Raw genomic sequence first — 25,771 nt, 5'->3', positions numbered from 1 at the left:
GATCCATTTTTAAAAAAAAAAATTGTACATCTAGGGTAGTGGAAATTATTATTGATCAAATTAAATGCGCAGGACACATACCACACACACACACCACAACATCCATCATAGCCGCTATTTATGGCTGTTTATTTTTCTAGCACATTCACACACTTATGTATGTGTACCACCACCACCACCACTAACACCACAATCATTCGATTTTTTATCATTGCCAAATATAATTTTGGTGTTTAGTGTTTTTTTTTTTTTTGGCCACAATATATAAAAACCTGCTTCCAACCACACACACAGCGAGCGTTTCACATATTCCATTCACCAACAACAACAACAACAAAAAACACACGAAGTAATTCATATTTCAATAACAATTCTTGGTGCGCATCAACAGTGTTTGGTCGTCCGAAATAAAAAACAATTTTTTTTCCCCTTTTAATCAAAAAACAAATCTTCATTTTGATTTTTCATTTTTGTTTTCATTTTCATCATCACGAATATATAAATAAATTGTGTTTTGATATTTTTTTTTGTTCTTTTTATTGGTAAATTTTCCTTTTCGTGAAAAAAAAATAAATACAAAACAAAAACAAACGATTGCATCATCATGGCTGAATCATCTCAAATTTCAATGGTTCGACAGAATTATCACAAAGAATGTGAAGCTGGTGTTAATAAACAAATCAATCTTGGTAATGAATGAAAACCAAAACCCAAAAAAAATTCGTTGACAATTAATGAATATTCTTTCTTTTTTTTGTCACCCCTATTCATTTTAGAATTGTATGCGTCGTATGTCTATCAGCAATTGGTAAATATCAAATCAAATCAAATCAAATATTTTTTAAAATCCTTGAAATAGTGTGTGTGTGTGTCTCTGTGTTCAAAGATATGAAACCTATTCGATGAAGAAACTTAAATTTTCATTATCATCAGACTGGTTTTATTCAATTCATTCAATCACTGTGTGTGTGTGTTTCAGTCCATTCGATTTTCTCGTGATTACCATAAATATACAACACACACACACAGCATGATGATGATTTTTTTTATACAAGACAAGAAACAAACAAAAAAAAATATAGCCAACTCACAAATATTCGATTATGACTCACACACACACACTGGTCTTTGTCACAATGTTGGCGATAATTTTGCCGAGTACTCTAATTTTTTTTTCTTTTATTGGTCTCAATAATAATGAAAATCGTTAGATTTAACCAGCGCATGATCATATGATCATTTTGTTTGTTTGTAAAATTGAATAAACATGAAAAGAGGATAAACAACAACAACAACAAGGCTGCTGATTCTGATTTTTTAGTTGAATAAGCATTTTTTTAAAAATATACATTGGTATATTCAATGAAAATTGTTGTTGTTGTTGTTGTTGTTTCAAGGTTTTTGAAATAAAGGATAATGATTTCATTTCCGTTTTTCAATGATATCAGATTTTCCTTGGATTTTAATTTTGTTTTTTTGTTTGTGTTTAATCTTTGTTTTCCATTTTAGGCTTTCCATTTTGATCGCGAAGATGTTGCTTTGCCTGGATTTCGTAAATTTTTCGATGAATCCAGTAAAGAAGAACGTGAACATGCCGAAAAATTGATGAAATTTCAGAATCAACGTGGTGGCCGTATTGTATTGCATGATATACCTAAACCAGTGAAACAGGATTGGACATCCGGTTTGGAAGCAATGGAAGCAGCATTGGAATTGGAAAAAACTGTCAATCAATCATTGTTGGATTTACATGCTGTTGCCACTAAAAATAATGATGTTCAATTTGCCGATTTTCTTGAAACACATTATTTAACTGAACAAGTTGAAGCAATCAAAAAATTGGCCGATTATGTTACACAATTACGTCGTTGTGGTCTTGGTTTGGGTGAATATCTTTTCGATAAACATACCCTACAATGATGATGATAATCTTAATCATAACAAAAAAAAAAAAAAAAAAAAAACATCGATAAATCAACAGCAAAACGAAATTGGAACAGAAAAAAAAATCACTACCGTAGAAGAACATTATCAGCAACAATATTTAAGTTTCATTTTTGTTTTTTTTTTCTTTCGTTGTTAAAAACAACTGCTAAATTTTGTGTCCTTTCTTTATATCTTTGTTTTCGTTTTTGCTTTCATGTTGTAATCAAAATCAAATCAGATTTAATTAATCATTTGATATAGTTGAAAAAAATTAATAAAAAAAAAATATGTGAGTTGAAAAGAAAAATTTTTTTTTTTGTACATAAATCATCGACAAAATGATGGAATCATTGAAATACATGGTAAAAATGATGTCAGACAAAAATTTCCAAATGATTGTTGCTGTTGTTGTTGTTGTTGTTGTTTACCACGATACATTTCTTCAATAAATTGACAAAAACATTTTGCCTGTCTACAATGTCTTGGTGGTATATCGGTTGATGATGGTATGGTTATATTTATCGATTGTTGCTGCTGCTGTTGCTGTTGCTGTTGGTTTGAATTATTTGATTGTTGTTGTTGTTGTTGTGGCTGTAATGATGATGATGATTGTTCCGGTTGTGGTTGAATAATAGATAATGACATACGTTGTCTACCAAATTCACGTATCCATCGTTGTGAATATCGATATAAAAGTTTTTCGGCTTGTTTCTTTTTTTTTTTTTTTTTTGGTGACAAGATTCATAAACATATGTGTGGTCACATGAGTGGTCAATTTTATTTATACAAACAAACAAAAAAAAAACAAAACAAAACAAAACAAAAAACTTACTTCTTTTTGTGATATTTGTCTTGTACCACTAGAACCAGTTATATAAATGTTGTCATCATCGCCAATAAATCTATTGTCACCACTATTGCCATCCAAGATTGATGTATCGATATTTTGATGTTGATTTCGATTGTTTTGATGCTGTTGCTGTTGCTGCTTTGTGGTTTGTAAATCTTTATTGTTGTTGTTTTTTAACATGTCTTGTAAAAATTTCTATAAAATTTCATTTTTTCAAAAAAATAGCCACATTACAAATTGATGAATTGTGGAAAAATTACATTGATACTTACAATACAATATTTTGGATCAAAATATACAAAAATTAAATTAATTTTATGGCAACTAAAATGACCACGATCATCGATGCCAAGAAAAATATTGTGGCGACCAAATATGGAATTTATTTGTGATAAACATTCTTCAAGCATTCTGTAAAGCTATTATTAGTGAATTATATTAGTGAATAACCGAATATTTTTGGTTTCTTACCCGAGATTTAATGAATATGACCAAAAATATACCCAATGCATTCAATACTAGCCACATGATTCCGGATAAAAATATTGATAAACCTTTTGTACCTGATGCTAAAATGCCCAACAATACAATGATGCTCAACGTAATCCATAATGCTAATATTCTTTTATGTAATGTTATATATAAATGAAAACGATAATCACTAAGTAAAATGCTCATCGTTGATACATAATCTTCAACTGTTAACTGAAATGAATGAATTAATTAATTGGAATTTTTCATACCAAAAACCAGAAAAAAATGAATGAATAATGCTTACAGTCAATGGTTGTGCCATCAATTCTTCTGGTACAAGATGTGCTTTAAATGTGGCCGGTGTTAACCATGCACAATTATTATTCAATGGATATAATGTAACAACAATATCACCATTGCCTGAAAATTTGGTAAACAAAAAAACAGATGTTTCAACTCAATCAACGATAATCACTTACTGAAACCAGATTTTGGAATATTCAAAACGGAACTAGATGTATTTGAATGATTAGATTTTGTTAAATTATTACTACTACTACCAGCAATATTTGTACTATTTCCACCGCCACCACCATTGCCACCACTATTACCACCATTAATCTGAAGAACTTGAGTTGTACTATTAGCAGAAAGATCAATGGTTGCAAATTGTTGCTGTTGTTGTTGTTGACTTTGTTGATTATTTTCAGCTGAAGAATTTGATGATTTTAATCGTATTGCACTTTTATTGATATTATCATCACCATCACCATCATCATTAACAACAACTGATTTACTATCAATGGTTTTCAATGAATTTATCGTTGTAGGTAACGATGATTGCTGATGATCTGATGTTTGTTGATCATCAAATTGAACCCAAGAATTATCATTGTTATTGTTATTCATTTTTTCAAACATTCTATCGATTGAAAAATCTGCTAATTGATTCGGTTGTTGTTGTTGTTGATTCTGTTGTTGTTGTTGTTGTTGTTGTTGTATTTCACTCAATGGATCCATTTTTGTTGTTTGTTTATTTATATCACCATAAAAATCGAAAAAAAAAATTTTTTTTTTTGAAAAACAAACACACACACACACACAATTTATAACTTGTTACTACATTCGATTATTGTGGTTGTTATTTTGAGATTAATAAATAAATAATGATGATAGTGATACCATTGTTTCTAAAATAGAATGTATCATCATCATCATTGTGACATCAATAAAAAAAAACATCCTTTTTTTTGTTGTTCATAGCGGCAATTTCAATTATACTAAGACAATTTGATGATTCAAACGTTTTCTTGTTTTCAACATTCAACCAACCGAGCAATCAACTAATTGAACCAGCCAAACAGCTTGTTGTTCTTGAAATCTTATGACCACCACCACCATTACCACCACCGCCAGCACCACCAACACGTTCTTCCGATGTTTAATGGAAGATACATAGAGAAAAAAAACGATGAAACAAACGTTGGAAATATATAGAAATGAATAGCAACAAACACAGGTAACAAACCTGTGTGTGTGTGTTAATCAAAACTTATTGCTAAACTTGTTGTTGTTGTTGTTTTGGCTATAGAATAATGATGGAAATCAAAATCTGAAAATTATAAAAAAAAAACAAATCACACAGGTAGGCATAAGCACGTATGAAACATGAATAGAATCCAGGCATACAACCTTGAATTGTTGTTGTTCATTCCAAGCTCCTAGTCTGTCTGCTTTTATTTTTGGCTTTAAAAAAAACCAAAAATTCAAGTTTGGTGAGTATTGATGGTTGATGGATGGATAAAATGAACAGCCAGAAATTCATGTTGATTGACAGCAGAATATCAACGTCAAATGATGATGATGATTATTACATGAGGTAAAAATCGATTAATCAATCAATCAATTTGGAATTAAAATCAATATCTTTATACAATATTCGTGGTCAAGGTTCAAACAATCAGCAAATTGAACAAAGGTCAAATTACTCATTATAGGTCAATGATTGCGTTGACCGAACAATTGATTGCGAATCCAGTTTTTCCCATATATTTCACATACAAATTAAATAGTGACAAGTTTTTTTTGTCGTTGTTGTTGTTGAAATGGTTGCACCAAAAAAACTGGTTGTAATGATTATATTTTTTTTTGTTGAAAATCATCAAAATTATCATAATCATGGTTGACACACAAAATGTGCTTAATTAATCTCTCTCTCTCTCTTGTGTTTGTATTTTGTTTTCAATTTGTCAATATGCAACACATTCATGAATGAATGAACACTAATTCAAATTCAAATTTAGCGCGCAAAATTTCTGGCCAATTTACAATTTTTTCTCTTCAGGGTTGATATAGTCGCCTTTCGAAGCAAAAAAAAAAAATAAAAAACATCATCATCATCACTTCACGTTCTTACATTTCACATGTTTTAATTTGGAAAATTAGAATTTAAATTTTTATAAAAATAAAATGATTCCTTATGACGCTATTCTTATTGTACTCATATCATCATTTACAGCCTTATTCGGTGAAGGTTTGTAAATTGTTTCCATTTTACAATTTTTAACAATTAATTGATTTCAATGATCAGGTTTAACATGGCTTTTGGTTTATCGAACAGAGAAATATAAAAAATTGAAAAATGAAGTTGAAAAACGATGTAAAAAATGTAAGTATTACAATTTTCCCCTTTTTCAGGAACCAAATCTTTATATTTATCCTTTCCATATATATTATAGTGGAAAAGAAAAAAGAAACAATGGGCGAAACAAGTGATCGTCAACAGAAAAAGAAACTAGAACGTGAAGAAGAAAAATTAAAAAATCATAATCGTGATCTTTCAATGGTTAAAATGAAATCAATGTTTGCCATCGGTATTACATTTACAGCACTATTATCCATGTTCAATAGCATGTAAGTGTTATTTTTTTTGGTTGATTTAAAGAATTTTTGTTTGTTTTTCATTCCCATTCTATATACGGCCAGTTTTGATGGTCGAGTTGTAGCAAAATTACCATTTGTTCCAATATCATGGGTACAAGGTCTTTCACATCGTAATCTACCTGGCAATGATTTTACCGATTGTTCTTTCATATTTCTTTATATATTATGTACAATGTCTATACGCCAAAATATACAAAAAATCCTTGGATTCGCACCATCAAGATCGGCCAATCAACAGACTGGAACAATATTTGGACCAATGCCCAATAAATAGAATATATAGAATAGAATATATTATTTATTTATTTGTAGTAATAATAATTAAAAAAACAATTAATTAATTGTTCACTAATATTGATAAACTTCTTTCAATGGTTTATTGTTGAATAAACGTTCCCAATTGAATGCACGTAGATCGATTGTTTTATAATCTTGATATAATAAAAATTCCATTATAGCACGTCCAATTGCTGGTGACATTTGTACACCTAAACCACCGAATCCAGTGGCCCATATAAGATTCTTGAAAAATGGATCCTGTCCAATCAATGGTGTTTGATCGATACGATTATAATCAATGTAACCGGCCCAAGCTCCTTTTATTTTCATATCAGTCATGTCAAATGATTCTATACGATTTTTAAGCATTGGTTGTACACGACGATCAAAATATGAATAATCCACATCAAGTGTATCGACATCTGGTTCTTCATCATTTGATGGTGATCGGCCACAGATAAAATTACCACCAAGACCTTCACGACGACAATATGTGCCACTAGTGTCGATCAAGAATGGAAAATTTAATCCAGGTCCATCTTTACTATTGAAAGCATAAACATATCGTTTTCTTGGTTCAATTGGAAAATTGACCACTGAACGCCAATCATCAACATCTTCACCATAGCCTAATAATTTGGCTATTTTATGTGATTCATAACCGGTGGCAATTACGCCTAATCCAAATTCTACATGACGAACATTACCATCGGGTTCACGAACAACAACATAATTACAGGTAGTTTTTTCATAATGATAATCATTTTTGAAATTAAAATCCAATATTTCTGCATGAACAAATTCGACACCGAAAAATTGTGCTTTAGCTTTAAATGCCACCAATAATGCTAATGGATCAAACCAGCCTTCATTTTGAACACCATATGATCCAAGAACAATACCATCCGTATTGATCATTGGAAATTTTTCCTTTATCCTTTCGGCAGTATACAATTCAACTAATGTTCCCATTTCGATTTGTTTCTGGTGATTACGTATCAATTGTTCTGCTTGTGATTCATCAGCCAATGTTAGAAAACCTTGTGGATGATAACTAAGATCCGGTGGTTCACCATCCAATATGCTCAAATGTTTTCGTGCATTTCGTATGAATTCCGATGAATACTGTGCCATAAGAATATTTTCTTCCAATGAAAATTGTTGACGAAGACCACCGGTACTTAATGCTGTTGAACATCGTGTAAACTATCGAATAATAAATGATGATAAAAAACTGTGATTGATTAAAGATTTTATCAAAAAAAAACTTACACTAGGATCTTTTTCAATTACAGCTATTTTCAAACCGAATGGTGCTTTTTCCTTTAGAAAATAAGCAATAGCCGTACCAATGATACCGCCACCAAATACACAAACATCAACATGATTTGGACAGCCAATCTCTTCACGTGTTTTATGTATACGTCCATCAAGTAATAATGATATATCTTCTTTAACGATATTTTTAGCACGTGTAAAACCAATATTTTTAGTAAAATATTGTGGATATTTATACATCATATAGCTATTACTATAATGTGGATCATTCACCGGATTATATGGAACACCATCGGCACCAATATTAACGGCGGCATCATCATCATCATCTTTTTTACCGGTACCCAAAACATTTCCATGATCTTTAATTACAACTATTTTTCTTGGTTCAGGTTTTTTTCTTTGTTTTGTTAATTTCTTTTTATCATCATCATCATTAGTTTTGGTTGGAACATTAGAATCACCATCAGATGGTGATGATGAAGCGGAAAAATTCCGTAAATAAAATTGTTTAACAAATGAATCGAATATTTTTGATGAAAAATGATTAGATTTTTTGATCATACAATGCATGATAATGATGGCAATGAATATGGATTGATTAGAATGATGGCGATGTTCACGACGATATTGGATCAATAGAAGAAATATCGAACGATTATAGATATTTTTTTAAAAAATAAAAATCATGTGTTCGATACGAAAATATTTACCATAATAAAAAAAAATTGTTACGCCATCTTTTGAATGAAAATCAAACTAGGCCATAAATATTTTTTTCTGTGATTTTTTTTCGAAAATTTTTTTTTTTTTGATTGTTTTGATTTCAAAACAAAAAAAATTGTGAAATTTCCAATGAAAACTTTCAATGAATCCGTCTGATTCTGAGCTTTTATTGATCCCTAATCTACATATCAATTCATACTCATCGTTGAGAAAAAAGAATCCATCCACTAACTAACAGCTGAACTAACATACAGGAATCAACAAGTTATTTTTTTGGTCAAATATTGAAATTTCAAAATGGATCCTGTCCAATTATCATTTATCATCAGTGAAAATCTGAATATTATTATTAACAGAATTGAAAATCATGTTCAATGGTCATAGATAAACACATCCATTTATTCATCAATTTGATTACAAGCCAAAAACTTGGCTTGTCGATGATGATGATGATGATGATGGTGGCCATACGATAATGAAGATTTTTTCAATGGCAAACATTTTACCACACACACATACACATGCATACATTGTGTGTTTTGAATATATCACATACACACACACACACATACGTAAGCCATATATATGTGTGTGTGTGTGTGTGTTTTTACGACGACAACAAAATTTTGAGCCAAAAAAAAAAACGAAAAAGAAAAAGAAACTCGAATGCCAAATGAAAAGCAAAGTGTAAACAGATTTTCTACTGTGTTAACAAGTGGTAAAAAAAATATGATGAAGAAGACAAGAAGAAATTTCGCTACGTATTTATATGATCATATATGAATCATATGAATCCTGATTATCATCATCAAGATTGTTTTTGATTTGATCAATCGTGAATCGTTTGAAAAATTGTTCATGTGTTTGTTTATTTGTTTCATCGAGAAAAAAAAACAAAAAAATTTTTTCATAAACGGAACAGAATCTAAATTCAATTTGTCTTCATTGATTTTTTTATCATCATCTCATACACATACACATTCATCAATGATCTTGTGACTTGGTTTTTTTTTCTTTTGAATTCAAACAAAAAAAAAATCGAATGATATCAAATATTATCTGACACACACACACCCACGCATACACACAGAAAAAATATTTGATAAAAAGTGGATATAATCAGCCATTATCATCATCATCATCATCATCATTGGCAACAATTAATTTGGAAATTTTTTTTTTCTTAATTGTTCAAACTACGATTACACTAGCGTGCTTATATACGCAATATCCGTTTTTTTTTTTACTCCAGATCAAAAGTACAGCCAATCAACTTTTTTTTTTGAACAAAAAAAAGGAACAAAGTTTGCAAAGTTCGCATTGACAATTTTTCCATTCACATTTTGATTGTTGACAACGATTCGAAATCATGACTATTGCGGATAAACAACATCAACAACAACAACAACGGCAGCAGCAGCAGCAGCAGCCCGATGATAATGACAATGAAGAGAATGTTCCCATTCTGGGCTATTGGAACATTCGTGGTGTAATTAGTTTTAATTACAAATTTTAACTTTTCAAATTTTTTTCTCTAATTGCCCATTTGCTGTGTATATAGAATGCCCAACCGATTCGGTTGTTATTACATTATACGAAAACCAGATACAAGGAAAAGAAATATAATTTTGGAAAATGTGACCAAGATAAAATTATATGGCGATCATCGAAATTTAATCTGGAATTGGATTTTCCAAATGTAAGTTTGTTTTGTTATGTTTTGTTTTTGGACACGAATATCTCATATATTCATGATGATTTATTTATGATGTATGTGTATGATGATGATGATCAAACTAGCTACCATACTACATCGAAGGTAATCTTAAATTGACACAAAGTTTAACCATTCTACGATATTTGGCCAAAAAACATAATCTTGCCGGTCAAACGGAAAAGGAACGTACCAGAATCGATTTGCTTGAACAACAATTACGTGATTATCGTAATGAATTCATTGAAGCATCGACGAATAAAAATTTTGAAAAGGCTCGTCTCATTTATTTGGCACGTTTGCCTGAAAAACTTCGTGCATTATCATCATTTCTAAAAGAACGGCCATTCTTTTGCGGTAATTCATTGTCATATGTGGATTTTATGGCCTATGAATACATTGATCAACATCATTATTTGTCTCATGAATTATTTGAACAATATGGATGCCAGAATCTTGTTGAATATCTACAACGTATCGAAGCATTACCAACTATTAAAGAATATCAATATTCACAGGATTATATTCGTCATCCATCCGGTTTGTTGGTTGCATGGTATGAAGCAAAATTCTTTTCCACTTTTAATCGATCGGTAAGCGATAAACCAACAGAACAATTGAAACAGGAAATCGAAGATACCAATTCATCATCAGATGTTGAACAGGATATGTATCTAGTTTGAAATATGGAAAAAAAATTATCAAAAACAAAAAGAAACCAAAAAAAACAACAAAACATACACACCCACAAATTCAATTCAAAAAATTCATTATGTGCGCGCGTGTGTTTGTAAATCGTTCGATGATGACGACTATTTCAATCCTTATTATTCAAATTCAAATTCCACTAAAATCTTTCAATTATGACAATTTAGGATTCTATAATTTTTTTTCTTTTGTCTTGATTGATTATGTAATTCTTCTTTCAATTTACCTGCATACTTTGAGAGTGTAACGAATGAAATAAATGAAAAAAAAATTCATGTCCAACCAAAAAATTTATGAAAAAAATATGGGCTATTTTCACACACACACACACACACATTCGATTCGTGTTTGATTCGAATGAAATTCTTCCATTTCATCTCGTTATTGTTCTCATTACAACAATATGAATCAAATCAAATTGATGGTGTCTGTGTATATAAGTGGTGGTTGAAACAAATTCTTCAATTTAGTTCATCGATAAATATGAACCCAAAGCAAAAGAAAAAACGAATAGAAAAGTTTTTTTTTTTGCCTAAAGCATTCGATTTGATGATGATGATGAAGATTCAAAAAAAACGAATAAAACGAATATTGTCGTTTTCCTTGAAGGTCGTTTAGGTTCGACGGACAATTTCTTTACATTTTTTTTCTTCTTCGACGACGACGACGACTACCCAAATGATTGTTGTTTATTGTGTTTGACTGTGTTTGAACGTGTTTTTTTTTTATTTCTATCTGTAACAACGTATTCGAATCAAATGAAAATCAACATGTTACAACAAGAATGGCCTCGTCTTTAAATATGGTATGTTATTTTTTTTTGAGGGGAGTTGATGATTTGGTCAGAGTTCAGACAATGAAGGACATTACATAAATTGAAGTCAAATCGTTTTTTTTTCTTTGCCTGTTTGACCAGCAACACACACACATACACACAAAGAGAGCGAGAATATAATGACCATCAAGAGACCAAGGCAGCAATTCATTTCTACAATCAACAATTTTTTTTTTGCCATTTCAATTTGAAATTGTGCTATTGAAATGAAACGAAACGAATTTTTTTTTTACACGCTAATCAATCTACATTTGTGTTGGTCATCCAATGAATGATCGACGATGGAATCGAAATGCCGTGCCCATATATATATATGCAGTGTTCAACAAATCGAATCGAACAAGAATGTTTTTAAGCAGTCCTAGGGGACATATACATACATAGGTTGATTGTTCTTCTGATTGAAATGAATTTTTTTCACAAAAACGATATTTTTTTTGTGATAAAAATTATCGATTTATAAGTTCCCCATACACATTATTATATCATAAATATGGATTTGTGATCAGTCATCATTTGAATTTGAGAAAAAAAAAATTGAGGTCAACTTGTTGCACACAGGTTTTTCATATACGTGCGTGTGTGTGTGTGTATGTTTGGTTGTTATCAAAACATGGTGATGGTGGTGGTGGTGGATTGACCTGAGAACCTTATCCCTGGTCACATTTCATAAACCTCATGAGATGATCATGACCTGTGCAATCATTGTTGACGTTCCCAGCTATGGATCACAATACTTTTTTGTGTGTGGTGTGATCCGGACAGCGAACGAAAAAAAAAATGAAAACCGTTCTGGTACTAGTTGGTTTTTTTTCTATAATACGGAAGTATAGAACAGTGTAATCATAGTCATCATGTTGGGGTTTTTTTTCACCAATATTTGAATATCTGACCTGTTGGAAAATTTTCAAAACGGACCCAACCGTTTCAAAAGAAAAAAAAAGAAAAATTTTTACTTGATTGTGTACGATGACGACGACGATCAACACTGTGCATGTGTGTGCACACACGGTGAGAAATCTACCGAAACGAAATGTCGTTCCAAGATCAAATAGGTAGTCAAAAAAGTAAAATCATTGAAATATATCAAGGACAATATTGGATTGTTAAAATTGAAAAATTGGAAAAAAACGAGAAAAAAAAACCCTGGTACCTTAAAGATTTTGTTTCACACACACGCACACAGTAGAATGACCTTTTTTCACATTTTATTTGTAATTTTCGTTTAAACGAAAAAAAAAATTTCATTCCATTACATGTTGAATGTTGTTGTTGTTGTTGCTGAGAGTTTCAAAAAAACTCAGACAGTCAAAATGTTAATCAAACACAAACATTAATCCAAAAAAAATGAAAATGAAAATGAAATGCAAATCAATTTGGATGAAATTAGGTTGTCGTTGTTGTTGTTGTTGTCTTGAATCGAACAACAAAATTCTCATCAAATCAGATTTGATGAGAATTTTTTTTTTTTTGGCTATTTTAACCCTTGATATTGTGTCTGGATGATCGAATGTTGTCTGCAAAAAAAAAAAAAAAAATTCGAATGATTTTTTGTTGTTGTTGTTGTAGTCGTGATTCTTAAAAGTTGATGATCATTATCATCATCATCATCATGATTATCAGATGTGTGTGTGTGTGTGTGTGACAGCATTTAAGGTTGAACTTAAACACTCAAAAAAAAATTTTAAACACTGTATATATCTTTGTGTATATTTGATAATCTGGTTTGTTTTTATTTTGATTGAAACTTGTTTTTTATGATGATCTTAATCTTTATTTTTTCTTGATGATGATATGAATATGACAGAAACAATTACCATCATCATTAAACCAGAAAAAGAAATTAAATTTGAATATACAACAACGACAACTACAATACGAATATATCATGATCATATGTAATCGAATGGACAAAATTTTCCTATAGGACAAAAAAAAAGGAAATGATGAGATTATGAAACACGGAATTTATCAACACACAGCTGGGGGGCGTGGATCCAAAAATTTAATAATTGATCCATACAACAACAACAACGACGACGACGCAAGTAATTCCTTTATTTGACAGAATTGATTGAAATTGATTGATTTTCATTTATTCCAATGAAAGAATAATGTGGACACAACGATCAAGTTTCAAACTTTATCCACCCGGTGGTTATAGTAGTTCAATCAATTTCGATTAATTAAAGAAGAAAAAAAAGAAAAGTGAAACTACCCTGTGGTGTGCATTGGTGCACGTCGTCGTCATCGTCATTTTATTGTTGATGTGTCCTGTGTGTGTGTGTATGCCGCCCAAATTCATGAAAATGGATTTGGTTCAATCCAACCAGGATCCATCTGCTACCAGAAAATTTTTTGTTTCGGGTTTAATTAAAGAACAATAACCTTTTTACAACAACAACAACAACAACCAAACGATGCTGTTGATTTCAAAGTTTTTTTTCGGGTTCTATCGGTGGTTCCAAGAAAAAAAAATATTAATAATAAACCGATACCAAAATTCCATAATGATGATGATGGAATTTAATTTCAACTACTTGCCCCCCCCAAAAAAAAATTCAAATTCGGGTCGTTAATCTTTTTTCTTTCTTTCTTTCTTTCTCATCATCATAATTATATGTGGCCATCATCATTATTCGTAAAAAAACGCGTGCAAAGTAATATTTTAGTTGGAAAAAGGTCGAAGGCCATCCAGTTTCAATTTCATTTCTCTCTCCATGTGAGTATGTGTGTATGTCGTCCATCACTGTGTATAGCCAATCCATTGTACAAATTAAAAGGGGGTAGGTAAGAGAAATGGTGATGGGGAAAGGATATTAAGATTTTCATATGAAATGAGATGTTCATCATCATCATCATTTTTTTTCGGGGTTCGATGCACTTGATTCCTCTTGATTCAGTGCCTAGCCTCTTTTTTTTTCTCTATCTATAACCACTTTTAAGCTAAAGCCAAACATAAGGTAATAGTGTTTGCCTGTGTGTGTGAAAAAAGATTTAATGGCCGGCTGGTGTATTCTCAATACAATTCATACACATAGTTGTCGGTCTGTTGTTGTTGTTGTTGTTTTTTTTCGGGGACCAAGAGATTTCACAAATCGACTCGACTCATTTTACCAAAGAAATTTTTGTCGATTTGATTTGATTTGAAACATACACACACACACACACACACACACCATGCACTATACACGTATTTTGAACCGACATTTTTTCATAGTCGTCTTTGTTGTTGAAATTTTAGCTTTTTTGTTTGTATTATATGTGTTCTATTGCTATCTTGATTCGATTTTAGTTGTTAGTGTGTTTGTGTGTGTATGAATGTTGTCGGGGCTGGGTCGGTACCATTTTTGATCATCATGATTATTATATGGGGAAAGTTCGCATAGAATTGAACCATAGTTGACTGACTGACTGATGATGATGATGATGATGATCTCGTGTCGCCTCCTCCTCCTTTTTTTTAATTTGGGCTTTTAGTTGTCGTTCTCACGAGATTCAAGTTTTTTTTTCAAATGTAATTGTAATTTTGAACGAAATAAAAAAAAACTTTTTTTTTGTTGTTCACAAAAAAGAAAAGAAAAACTGTATGACGGAATATTCACTTTTGATGGGGGGGGGGAACAAAAATCCGAAAAAATTTTTCATTGATTCAAAAATCGAAGTTTTTTTGTTTTGTTTTGTTTTGTTTCTATAGATTCGAATATATATAGTTTGACCATATTGGTCATCAGATGGCGTTGCTGATTTGTTTTTTTTTTTTAGAAGTGGTATATTCAAATGAAAGGGATTAATTCAGTGATCTGCAAAAAAAAATGTTCTGTTCTGTTCTGTTTTCTTTCATAAACTCGTTGTGTGTGTGTGTGTGTTATTGTTATAATACACCTGCACATATTTAACAATCGTTCGTTAATGCTACTACTACTGGTTTTTTTCTTAAAATCCTCTTCTTATTTCTTGTCATATTTGAACCGCCTACATTATATTGATGATGATGATTTTTTTTGTAGTAGTAGCATTACACATAGATATACAAACAAAACTTGGGTATAGCTGCCAGTATTATTTTTCATTCCAGTGATTCGATTCTCTCATTCGAATATTTGCCTTCCATCGGTTCGTGTGTGTGTGTGTGTTTTCTGTTTTTCTATTTTTCTATTTTGTTTTGTAATTTTATTTTTTCTGGTGTTTTTCATTGTGTATAAAAAAAAAAGATTGTGGCAGCTTGGCATTTTTTTTTGTTTGTTTCTTTTCATCTATATTGGATAAATTTCGAGCCTTTTTTTCTGTTCGAGTTTTTTTTGTTTGTTTGTGTTTATTATCCATTATCATCATCTAATTTCTATTTTCCATATTTATTATTATTATTGTGTATCATAAAAGGTAACAGCCAACTTTTTTTTAAAATTCTTTACATTAGTTATAAGAAATCTATGACTGATAGGAAAGAAAAAGATGATAATTTTTTGTTTTTCATTTCTATATGAACTATTCTGGTTCTGGTTATTATTAATAATAATGATGATAATTGTTCCAGAATTATTATTATTTGAATGGATCTGGATCTAGAATCTTTTTCTTTGTGTATATGTGTTTGTGTATGTGTTCATAATGTAATGTCATTATATTCTCATATCAATATATCATGTATAAATGTGAATTTTGAAATTTTAATTTTCAACACTTTGAACTTACAACAAACAACAACGATAGATTGATAGATTCGTTCAAGCTCAGTGATCATTTAACCATTTTTTTTGTTTTTTTTTTTTTTTTGCCAATCGTTAACCATCCATCCATTCATTCGATTCAATCTTCAAAAAAGGATCTGTATCTCTTTTTTTTGGTATATCTTATCTAATCATCATCGTCATCATCATTTCATCGTCATCATCATTAATTATCGTGAATAGTTATTCAACTTTATCCTTTACTTTTATGTATGTGTTTGTGTGCGTGCGTGTGTGTGTATGTATATGTATGAATATGCGAAATTCCTTCATTGTCTTTGTTTTCTGCTTTTGATTCTTTTTCTTTTTTTTCCCTCTGAATTAGGGTGAGTATCAATTATGAATTCATACGAATCATTTTTAATTGATACAAGAATTCTATACTCAAATCTTGTGATCATCACCATCATCATCATCATCAATTTAAAACTTGATTGGTTTGCCTCTTGGATGATGATGTAGATGACTATGGAGAGAGTCTCGTCTAGTTTTCATCATCATCATCATCATTGGACAGGAGTAAAGCTGCTAATGATTATTATTATTATTATTACTTGTTTTAATTATCAAACTAATCAATGATAAAATCCACATATCATCGAGTAATTACCAGTATATATTAGATGCTAGAAATGTAACGATCAAATTTTTTTTTTAATGGATGACCTGAATCATCAACCTATTATCGACAGCATTTTAAACCATAAACCATAATGATGATGATGATGATGATGTTCGGTTTACCATTAAAGTAAATCTCAAATCATCATCATATTGTAAATAAAAAAAATTGTTTGAAAGGACATATCATTTTTTTTGTCATTGTTATTTGTTGTTGACTAAACAAAACTTAACCACGTTTTGTAAGTTTAATTCAAATTTTGGCTATAATTTCCACTGATTCAGCCATATGTCATTTTTTTCAAAAAAAAAAAAAAAAAATGACAACCAATCGCGTTCACCTGATTGATGATTTGATATTCAAATTTTTTTTTCCTGTATAGCCAAAATAAAAAGAAAAAAATTCAAATTCCAAACACACACACACACACAAATATCGTTTATCTTTGATTTTGAATTTTGAATTCCAGAATTCTGTGATTGAGTTTTTTTTTCTCATTCAAGAGAATTCATCATCATTTAGGGTCAATTTCAACTGAGCTATAAAATCTTTTTATTTATTTCCTCTCTCTCTCTCTCTCTCTCTCTCTCTCTCTCTCTCTACTTTTCTGGTAATTGTTGTTTATGTGTGTATTGTATATATGGTTTTTCTCATGGCTCAATTTTTTTTTCTCTCACTTATAATTTTTTTTTTACCTGGTTTACTCTCATTTCACTATGTGTATGTGTGTGTGTGTAAGTATGTATGTCCTCAATTCCATTGGCATACAAATTTTTTTCGCTAAATAAAAACGTATATAATATGCTGGTGGTTTCTCTCTTTTCTGGCCAGGTTTTTTTTCGGCTTGGTTTTTTTTTTTGGCTTTTGGCTTTGGCGTCCACCATTTCATTCACATTTTATTCATGATTTATAAACAGCAAGTCATTCATGTGTGTGTGTGTGTGTTGTGTTCAAGTTTTCTCTGTGTATGTATATCAATTGTCTATTCATTTTCTTTTACATACATTTAGGTCTTTGAAAAAGAAATAGCTTTGCTTTTTCTCTCACTCATTTTTTTTCAATACACTTAATAGTCATCCCATATGGAGATATGATGATAATCTTGTGTGTGTGTGTGTGTAATGTTTTCAGAGTCAATCCATGATTTTTTTTTCTTTCATTGATGTTGATGTTGATGATGATCTCTATTGGTGTTTGTGGATATATCTTCCTCACATACACACACATTCATTCATTTATTGGAAAATTTTGATCCTGAATTTTTTTTTTAGAACACAAACGGGAAAAAATTTTTTTTTTTGAAGCTATCAGATAACAATAAAAAGGGTTTTTTTTCACTATGATCATCATCATTATTATCTTCCTTTACACTGACCTTTTGATGATGATGATGATGATGATGATGACCACAAACGTATATTATACATTTTAATCACTTTTTTTTCATCTATAGATGAGGTAGGATCATATCTGTTTATAATCAATCTGTGTGTGTGTGTGTATGTTTTTGATGAAATACACCCTTGGATAAGTTGATGATCACGATGAATGTTTGGGGAGAGAGAAATTTTTTTTTTTTTATTTCATTTTTTTCCACCAAAATTAATACTGACATTTATTTTTTTTCCGTTTCGTTTATATCGTTCAGCCAATGATGATGATGATGATTATTTTTTCATTTTGGTTGATGAAAAAAAACCGATTTACACGGATGATTCTCATTTTCAATTTAATTGAATCAATTTTTTTTGTTTTTTTTTCGTTGACATTTGGAATTTTTCCGAAATGAAAATTCTTCATCGTCACCCGTGTTTTCAAATGGCATTAAATGATTCTTTGTATTTCAATTGTTTATAGATTCTTGTTCATCATGATGATGATGATGATGATGTGTTTTCCATGATACGCTCATTAGTAATGAGATGAATTATTTTTAATTAATGGCCTGTGTGTGTGTGTGTGTGTGTGCAGGAAGATTAAACAAAAAAAACATGCATGCACGAATGGATGTATGGATAATGGCCAATGTGATTGCATTTAAAACCAGAAAAAAATACAGTTTTTTTCTATATTAATTAATTCTTGGATCATAAATTATTATTAGTAAGTCATGAGGATGATGATGATAAATAATAATCAAGGTTATTATGGCTGTATCCTAGATTTATATACTAGATTGCGATTTTTTTTTCTTTTTTTTTGTTTTTTTATTGCAAAAAATGGACCCTGCCACTTTGAAATAATTTTTTTTGTCTAATTATTGTTTTTTTTCTCTTTCTATAAAATCATAGATCGATTGCATTGGAAATCAATCAATGAAAAAAATGATGATGATGATGAAATTTCTAAATAAAATACACTACAGCTGATTATTATTTCATCATCATCATTGATTTTTCACATGTTCACGTGTGTGTATATGGTGTTTTTTTTAGTGCATATCATCAATGTTTCACTGCCATATATATATTGTTAATATCGATCGATAAATAATAATAATTGATAATTTTAAATAACATAAAAAAATATGTTCATCAATCAAAGTAATAATAATCAACAACAACAACAACAACAATCTGTTCAACAAAGATCAACAATGGTCAATACAAACAATATGGCTACTGTTTCTGGAACCAATAATAATGATATTATTTCTAATGATGATGATGATGATGATGATGGTGGTTGTAATAGTACAACAAATGATCGACACCTGTTTACATCACGACATATACATACTAGCCATTATCATCATCATCATCATCATACACCTATTGGCCATGGCCATCATGATAATAATAATAATGATACCTCTTCCATATCGGTCGATAATAATGATGATCAAATATCAACGATTGGTTCCAGACAATCTACGTCCACCGTTTCATCAGTATCATCATCATCGCCGCCACCACCACCACCACCACCACAATCGGCATTGACATCGCCCAATGGCCGTGTTTCAGTTAAAAAATTAGCTAGACAAGCATCAAGATCACGAAGTTCATCGAGAGTGAAGAAAAAATTATGCATTAATCCAGTCATGACCAATGTTGCCATGGCCGTTGAAGCAGCTAATCCACCATATTATTATGAATCTAAATCTCAACCACAACCGCAACAACTACAACAACAGCAATCAAGTCAACAAGATTCGCCTCCATCATCATCAGCATCCAATAATACCTCATCATCATCATCATTATCAAATTTAAATTGTACGTCTTCCATATTGTCTGCCAACGGTAGCCATCAAAATCATGAATATCACCATCAATTGGAATCTATAATTGTTGCTACCTCTTCCTCTTCCACCACTTCTCAAAATTCTTCTGTCGAGTTACAAAATATTCCATTATCAAAAGATTCACCGTCTTCATCAAAATCGATGATCGGGTTTGAAAATCTTTCAACAGCTACAAAAACGACGTCATCATCAACCACGGCAACAAATGGTGTTGCTAATATTGATGATCAAGAAGATATGCTATTATTAGCCGATGATAATAATGCCTGTTCGGCATCGCCAACTGATCCTCATCAATCTTCATCAAATTTAAATTCGGGCCTTGAATCTCATAGCGATCATCATCGACATCATCTGAGTAATTCTCCTGTAAATCATCATAATCATCATTCACCACCTTATGATTTACGTAGAAAATCTGGTCCAAATTTAAATTCAAATCAGAATTCTGTTGTCACCACTGAAACATCATCATCATCGATTTCTCAACAAGATCAATGCAATGGACAATCATCTAGTAATGACAATACACTTATTGCAACAAATACTGCCAATATGATTGTGCCGAATCAACAAACAAACGAATGTCCATCGAACCATTTAACAACTAGACAACATAGCCATGGCCGTTCATATCGACCACAAAACAATCAAAGTCACAGTCCATCAACGAAAGGTTAGTCTGAGGTCAAATTTATTTTTTGACAAAATATAAATATAAAGTCAATTAATTCTTTTGAATTTTTGTTTATTTATTTACTGTAGTCCTTGCCGATAAAAATCAATATATTAGCCAGGATGGAGCAGCTGCAAGTTATCTACTCTATCAACTTCCCGACGAAGTATTGCTTTTGATATTCTCTTATCTATACGAAGTAGATTTGTGCCATGTATCAGAAGTTTGTAAACGATTCCATAAAATTGCTAATGACTGTAAACTATGGTACGTTTTTTTTTTTTGGTCCATTATCGTTATCATTTTTTATTTGAATTTTTATTATTATTATTATCTTGGTTGCTTTATGATGCGTAGGAAAAATCTATACCAGGATCGTTATGAATATGATAATCCAATGTTTTATCGTGGTGTTGCCAAATTTGAAATAGTTCCAGCAGCGGAATGTGACCTAGATAATCCATGGAAAGAAAGTTTTCAACAATTGGTCAGTCTTTTTTTTATTGAGTTTGATGATTTTTTTTTATAATTTTTCATTCATCTAATAAATAATAATTAGTATTACGGAATCCATGTACGACCTGGACGATTGGAACAAATTGAAAAGGATCCACAAAGGTATCGTGGTCAATCGGTGGTCTATTTTGATACAATTGAACAGGCATACAATTATTCAGAAGACTTTGATAATTGTTTTATATTCATACACTCTGGTCATTATAAATTTGATTATCTCATGATTGATTCGAATGTTAATTTTATTGGTGCTGGTAAGTGTAATTGATAGCATAGAGTTAACAACAATCTTAACTATTTCAACTATTTTATGGTTTATAGCTCCGGGAAATATTGCCGAAAATGTTATTTTGGAAAAGGAAACCGAATCGACCATAACATTTGTTGAAGGTGCACGTGAAGCCTATCTTGGATATGTGACCTTGAAGTTTACACCCGACCAATCAACTTCAGCACAACATCATAAACATTATTGCCTGAAAATCGGTGAGAATAGCTCACCGACCATTGATCATTGTACAATTCGTTCCACATCAGTGGTTGGTGCAGCTGTCTGTGTTTCCGGCGCTGGCTCTGAACCAACCATTCGACATTGTGATATCAGCGATTGTGAGAATGTCGGTCTTTATATTACCGATTATGCACAAGGTATCTATGAAGAGAATGAAATCTCTCGAAACGCATTGGCTGGTGTTTGGGTTAAGAATCATGCGAATCCAATTATGCGTCGTAATCATATTCATCATGGTCGTGATGTTGGTGTATTCACATTCGATAATGGATTAGGCTATTTCGAAGCAAACAACATACATAATAATCGTATTGCCGGTTTCGAAGTGAAAGCTGGTGCTAATCCAACTGTGACTCGATGTGAAATCCATCATGGTCAAACTGGTGGCATCTATGTTCATGAATCAGGTCGTGGCCAGTTTATAGAAAATCGTATTCATTCCAATAATTTTGCTGGAGTATGGATTACATCACAATCGAATCCAACCATACGACGGAATGAAATCTACAATGGTCACCAAGGAGGCGTTTATATATTTGGTGAAGGTCGTGGTCTTATCGAACATAATAATATCTATGGAAATGCCTTAGCCGGAATTCAGATACGTACTGCTAGCGATCCTATTGTTCGATTCAATAAAATTCATCATGGTCAACATGGTGGTATTTATGTTCACGAAAAAGGCCTAGGTTTGATTGAAGAAAATGAGGTTTATGCAAATACATTGGCCGGCGTATGGATTACAACAGGATCGACACCTACATTACGTCGTAATCGAATTCATTCGGGTAAACAAGTTGGTGTTTATTTCTATGATAATGGCCATGGTCGATTAGAAGAGAACGATATCTTCAATCATCTGTATTCTGGTGTGCAGATCCGAACCGGATCGAATCCGGTTATTCGAAGGAATAAAATTTGGGGCGGTCAAAATGGTGGTGTTCTTGTTTACAATGGTGGCCTTGGTTTATTGGAACAAAATGAAATTTTCGATAATGCAATGGCTGGTGTTTGGATCAAAACCGATTCAAATCCAACATTAAGGCGGAACAAAATATACGATGGCCGTGATGGTGGTGTATGTATATTCAACGGTGGTAAAGGTGTACTTGAAGATAATGATATATTCCGTAATGCACAAGCTGGTGTTTTGATTTCAACACAATCACATCCATTATTGAGAAGAAATCGTATTTTTGATGGTTTAGCTGCCGGTGTAGAGATCACGAACAATGCAACAGCCATATTGGAATTTAATCAAATATTTAACAATCGTTTTGGTGGCTTATGTTTAGCATCAGGTGTTTTACCGATGTTGAAAAATAACAAAATTTATGATAATCATAATGCAGTCGAAAAGGCTGTAAATAGTGGCCAATGTCTATATAAAATATCATCATATACCAGTTTTCCTATGCATGATTTTTTTCGGTAAGTGTTATTCAACAAACATTCTTGATTTTTTATGAGATAATAATCATTATCATTATTATCATTTAAAATTTACAGCTGTCGTACTTGTAACACAACAGATCGAAATGCTATTTGTGTTAATTGTATAAAAACTTGTCATAATGGACATGATGTTGAATTTATTCGCCATGATAGGTATGTGTTTTTTTTTAATCTAAATGAATTTCTAATAATTTTTTTTTTTTGAAATGAATTTAATTTTTCTAAAGATTTTTTTGCGATTGTGGTGCACGAACATTAAGCAATCAATGTCAACTACAAGATGAACCAACACAGGATACGGATACATTATATGATTCAGCAGCACCGATGGAATCACATACACTGATGGTGAATTGAACCATATTAAAAAAAAAATAGTGCAATTTTCGATGAAAAGAGAAAAAAAAACCAAAGATAATTTGAAATTGCAAATTTCCATTCTTCGTAGTGTGTATACTGTAATTCTTTACATTGAATGTACAAAAAAAAACACTCATCACCCACTTAGGAATTTTTTTTTAACAAATTTTTTTTTCATTTCATTTCATTTCATCAACATTTGTATATCATTCATGTCACAAATAATCCATCATTCCGATTCTCATTCATTCATTCATTCATCACTACCAACCAACCAACCAACCAAACAGGCTGCCTCTCTTTATAGGAATTCTTTTTTTTTCTCCATTATTTTATCAACCAAAAAAAACCAAAAACAAAAATTCGTGCAATTCCTTTTTCCATCTTGTAAACAACAACAACAATCTATCTATCAATCATCAATCAAATTATTATTATGATAAACAAAACACAGTAAAAACACTCTTATGGTAAATTTTTTTTCCTATATTTTCGCAACAACAACAACAAAAAAAAATATTAACTCGGCCCGGATTCTTTCGATTTAAATTTTGTTCGTTTGTTTTTTTTTCTTTTTCATTCATCTCATCATATCTGATTTTTCTAATTCAATCCTTGCCCCTCAAACTTATAGCTTGTATAACAAACTATAGATACAATGTGTAGCTCTCATTTTATTTTATTTTTTTTTCATTTAATCATTTTCATCAGTTTTTTCTTTCTGTATACAAATTACAATGCACACACACACATTATAAATAACATTCTCATCATCATCATCATGGATCATGGATCATCAATGATTAGGAATTATTTTTTTAAACAAAAAAGAGAGAAAAAAAATTTGCCAATCAATCAATATTAAACTATTATATATATGAAAAAAATGGAAACATTTTGAACATTTATAATTTCGAACGTTTTTTTTTTTGTTGTGGAATTTTTTTTTTTTTTGAAAATAATGTAACGCCATCTAGAGAAATGAATTGGAAATTAGATTAAATTATTGTTTTTTTTATTCATTTATTTTGCCGGTTCTATAGAATTTTCTATAGAATCTTTATCATCATCATCATCATCATCAGTGAAACGCAATCAGAGGAATATTTTCATTGTCAATGATAGGATTCGGTTGTGTGTGTGTGTGTGTGTGTGTGCTATACTGCACACTAGATCCATAGAATCGGCAATTTGCTCGAACAGCCGAATTCTTTTTTTTTCTTCTTCTTCTTCTTCACAATCAATGGAGAAGAAACAAAATTCTGACGCATCTTTATCGAATGATGATGATGACAATCTTTCGTTCGATGGTCGTATTTTATATAGTCCAATGACATTACAATGGTGTGTATGCGTGGTTAAATCTTTTTTTTTTTTTTTTTTTTTTTGCCACATTTCGGTCATTATAGCCACCATTCATTTATAATGATAAATAAAATTGAATTAAAATTAAAGAATAAAAGAAAAGAAAAGAGGGAAAAAACCTGAAATTTTAACACATTTGAAATGAAAGTGCCAACGAACGAACGAATGGAAAAAAAAACAAAACCAGAAAATGACAAAATCATACAAAAACATGATGATGATGATGATAATTCTGAATCTTGATTTAAATCAAAAATCAGCACAACCGGTTGTGTGGCCTTGTGTGTGTGTGTGTGTGTGTGTTTGTAAAAATTTTTACGCGCCTTTTATTTTCATTTTTTTTACGTTTTTTGTTTTGTTTAATATGATTCTCACTTGTAAGCTTCTGTATATGTGTGTGTGTGTGTGTGAATCACATTGTATACACAGTTCATCGACCAGGTTTTTATTCCAATATTCATTCAGTATTACACAATGATGATGATGATGATGATGAATATTGTTGCTCAAATTGGATTAATTTACTTTTATGGACAATACATTTTCAATAGAACAA

The 25,771-nt window shown here is 30.9% G+C and overlaps 6 protein-coding genes across 10 annotated transcripts; 4 read left to right on the top strand and 2 right to left on the bottom strand.

Moving 5' to 3' along the window:
• Positions 1-256: 256 nt before the first annotated feature.
• Positions 257-2,233, top strand: LOC124490579 (soma ferritin). The gene is made up of 3 exons (XM_047053102.2): positions 257-689; positions 777-808; positions 1,510-2,233. The coding sequence occupies exons 1-3, from the start codon at positions 605-607 to the stop codon at positions 1,918-1,920; spliced, it is 528 nt and encodes a 175-aa protein (XP_046909058.1). The 5' UTR covers positions 257-604; the 3' UTR covers positions 1,921-2,233.
• On the bottom strand, positions 2,185-5,543 carry LOC124490576 (uncharacterized). 2 transcript variants are annotated; one of them, XM_075734666.1, is made up of 8 exons: positions 4,943-5,543; positions 4,779-4,862; positions 3,730-4,681; positions 3,555-3,670; positions 3,248-3,481; positions 3,049-3,195; positions 2,759-2,971; positions 2,185-2,637 (listed from the first exon to the last, which is right to left on the bottom strand). In XM_075734666.1, exons 3-8 carry the CDS (start codon positions 4,268-4,270, stop codon positions 2,254-2,256), a joined length of 1,635 nt encoding a protein of 544 aa, XP_075590781.1. In that variant the 5' UTR covers positions 4,271-4,681; positions 4,779-4,862; positions 4,943-5,543; the 3' UTR covers positions 2,185-2,253. The 2 variants fall into 2 exon arrangements, with proteins under 2 accessions (XP_075590781.1, XP_046909056.2); XM_047053100.2 differs by lacking the exon at positions 4,943-5,543 and having other exon boundaries at positions 3,730-4,899.
• An 88-nt stretch (positions 5,544-5,631) lies between these two features.
• LOC124490578 (calcium load-activated calcium channel) lies at positions 5,632-6,604 on the top strand. The gene is made up of 4 exons (XM_047053101.2): positions 5,632-5,783; positions 5,841-5,918; positions 5,989-6,163; positions 6,236-6,604. Exons 1-4 carry the CDS (start codon positions 5,720-5,722, stop codon positions 6,465-6,467), a joined length of 549 nt encoding a protein of 182 aa, XP_046909057.1. The 5' UTR covers positions 5,632-5,719; the 3' UTR covers positions 6,468-6,604.
• On the bottom strand, positions 6,465-8,418 carry LOC124490575 (FAD-dependent oxidoreductase domain-containing protein 1). The gene is made up of 2 exons (XM_047053099.2): positions 7,745-8,418; positions 6,465-7,678 (listed from the first exon to the last, which is right to left on the bottom strand). The coding sequence occupies exons 1-2, from the start codon at positions 8,321-8,323 to the stop codon at positions 6,542-6,544; spliced, it is 1,716 nt and encodes a 571-aa protein (XP_046909055.2). The 5' UTR covers positions 8,324-8,418; the 3' UTR covers positions 6,465-6,541.
• Positions 8,419-8,535: 117 nt separating this feature from the next.
• LOC124500519 (glutathione S-transferase Mu 1) lies at positions 8,536-11,188 on the top strand. Its single transcript, XM_047064599.2, has 3 exons — positions 8,536-9,965; positions 10,038-10,175; positions 10,277-11,188. The coding sequence occupies exons 1-3, from the start codon at positions 9,846-9,848 to the stop codon at positions 10,871-10,873; spliced, it is 855 nt and encodes a 284-aa protein (XP_046920555.2). The 5' UTR covers positions 8,536-9,845; the 3' UTR covers positions 10,874-11,188.
• Positions 11,189-13,378: 2,190 nt separating this feature from the next.
• FBXO11 (F-box protein 11) lies at positions 13,379-24,737 on the top strand. Of its 4 annotated transcripts, XM_075734661.1 has the most exons (10): positions 13,379-13,457; positions 13,541-13,781; positions 13,844-14,455; positions 19,377-21,008; positions 21,098-21,275; positions 21,366-21,495; positions 21,568-21,778; positions 21,846-23,466; positions 23,545-23,643; positions 23,718-24,737. In XM_075734661.1, exons 4-10 carry the CDS (start codon positions 19,613-19,615, stop codon positions 23,845-23,847), a joined length of 3,765 nt encoding a protein of 1,254 aa, XP_075590776.1. In that variant the 5' UTR covers positions 13,379-13,457; positions 13,541-13,781; positions 13,844-14,455; positions 19,377-19,612; the 3' UTR covers positions 23,848-24,737. The 4 variants fall into 4 exon arrangements, with proteins under 4 accessions (XP_075590776.1, XP_075590773.1, XP_075590774.1 ...); XM_075734658.1 differs by lacking the exons at positions 13,379-13,457; positions 13,541-13,781; positions 13,844-14,455 and adding an exon at positions 15,827-16,116; XM_075734659.1 differs by lacking the exons at positions 13,379-13,457; positions 13,541-13,781; positions 13,844-14,455 and adding an exon at positions 15,829-16,789.
• The last annotated feature ends 1,034 nt before the right edge of the window (positions 24,738-25,771 follow it).

The sequence above is a fragment of the Dermatophagoides farinae genome, chromosome 10 (assembly GCF_024713945.1).
Source record: "Dermatophagoides farinae isolate YC_2012a chromosome 10, ASM2471394v1, whole genome shotgun sequence".
Taxonomy (NCBI): Eukaryota; Metazoa; Arthropoda; class Arachnida; order Sarcoptiformes; family Pyroglyphidae; genus Dermatophagoides; species Dermatophagoides farinae.
The sequence above is the reverse complement of the archived record's forward strand: the minus strand, read 5'-3'. Positions and strand labels throughout refer to the sequence as shown.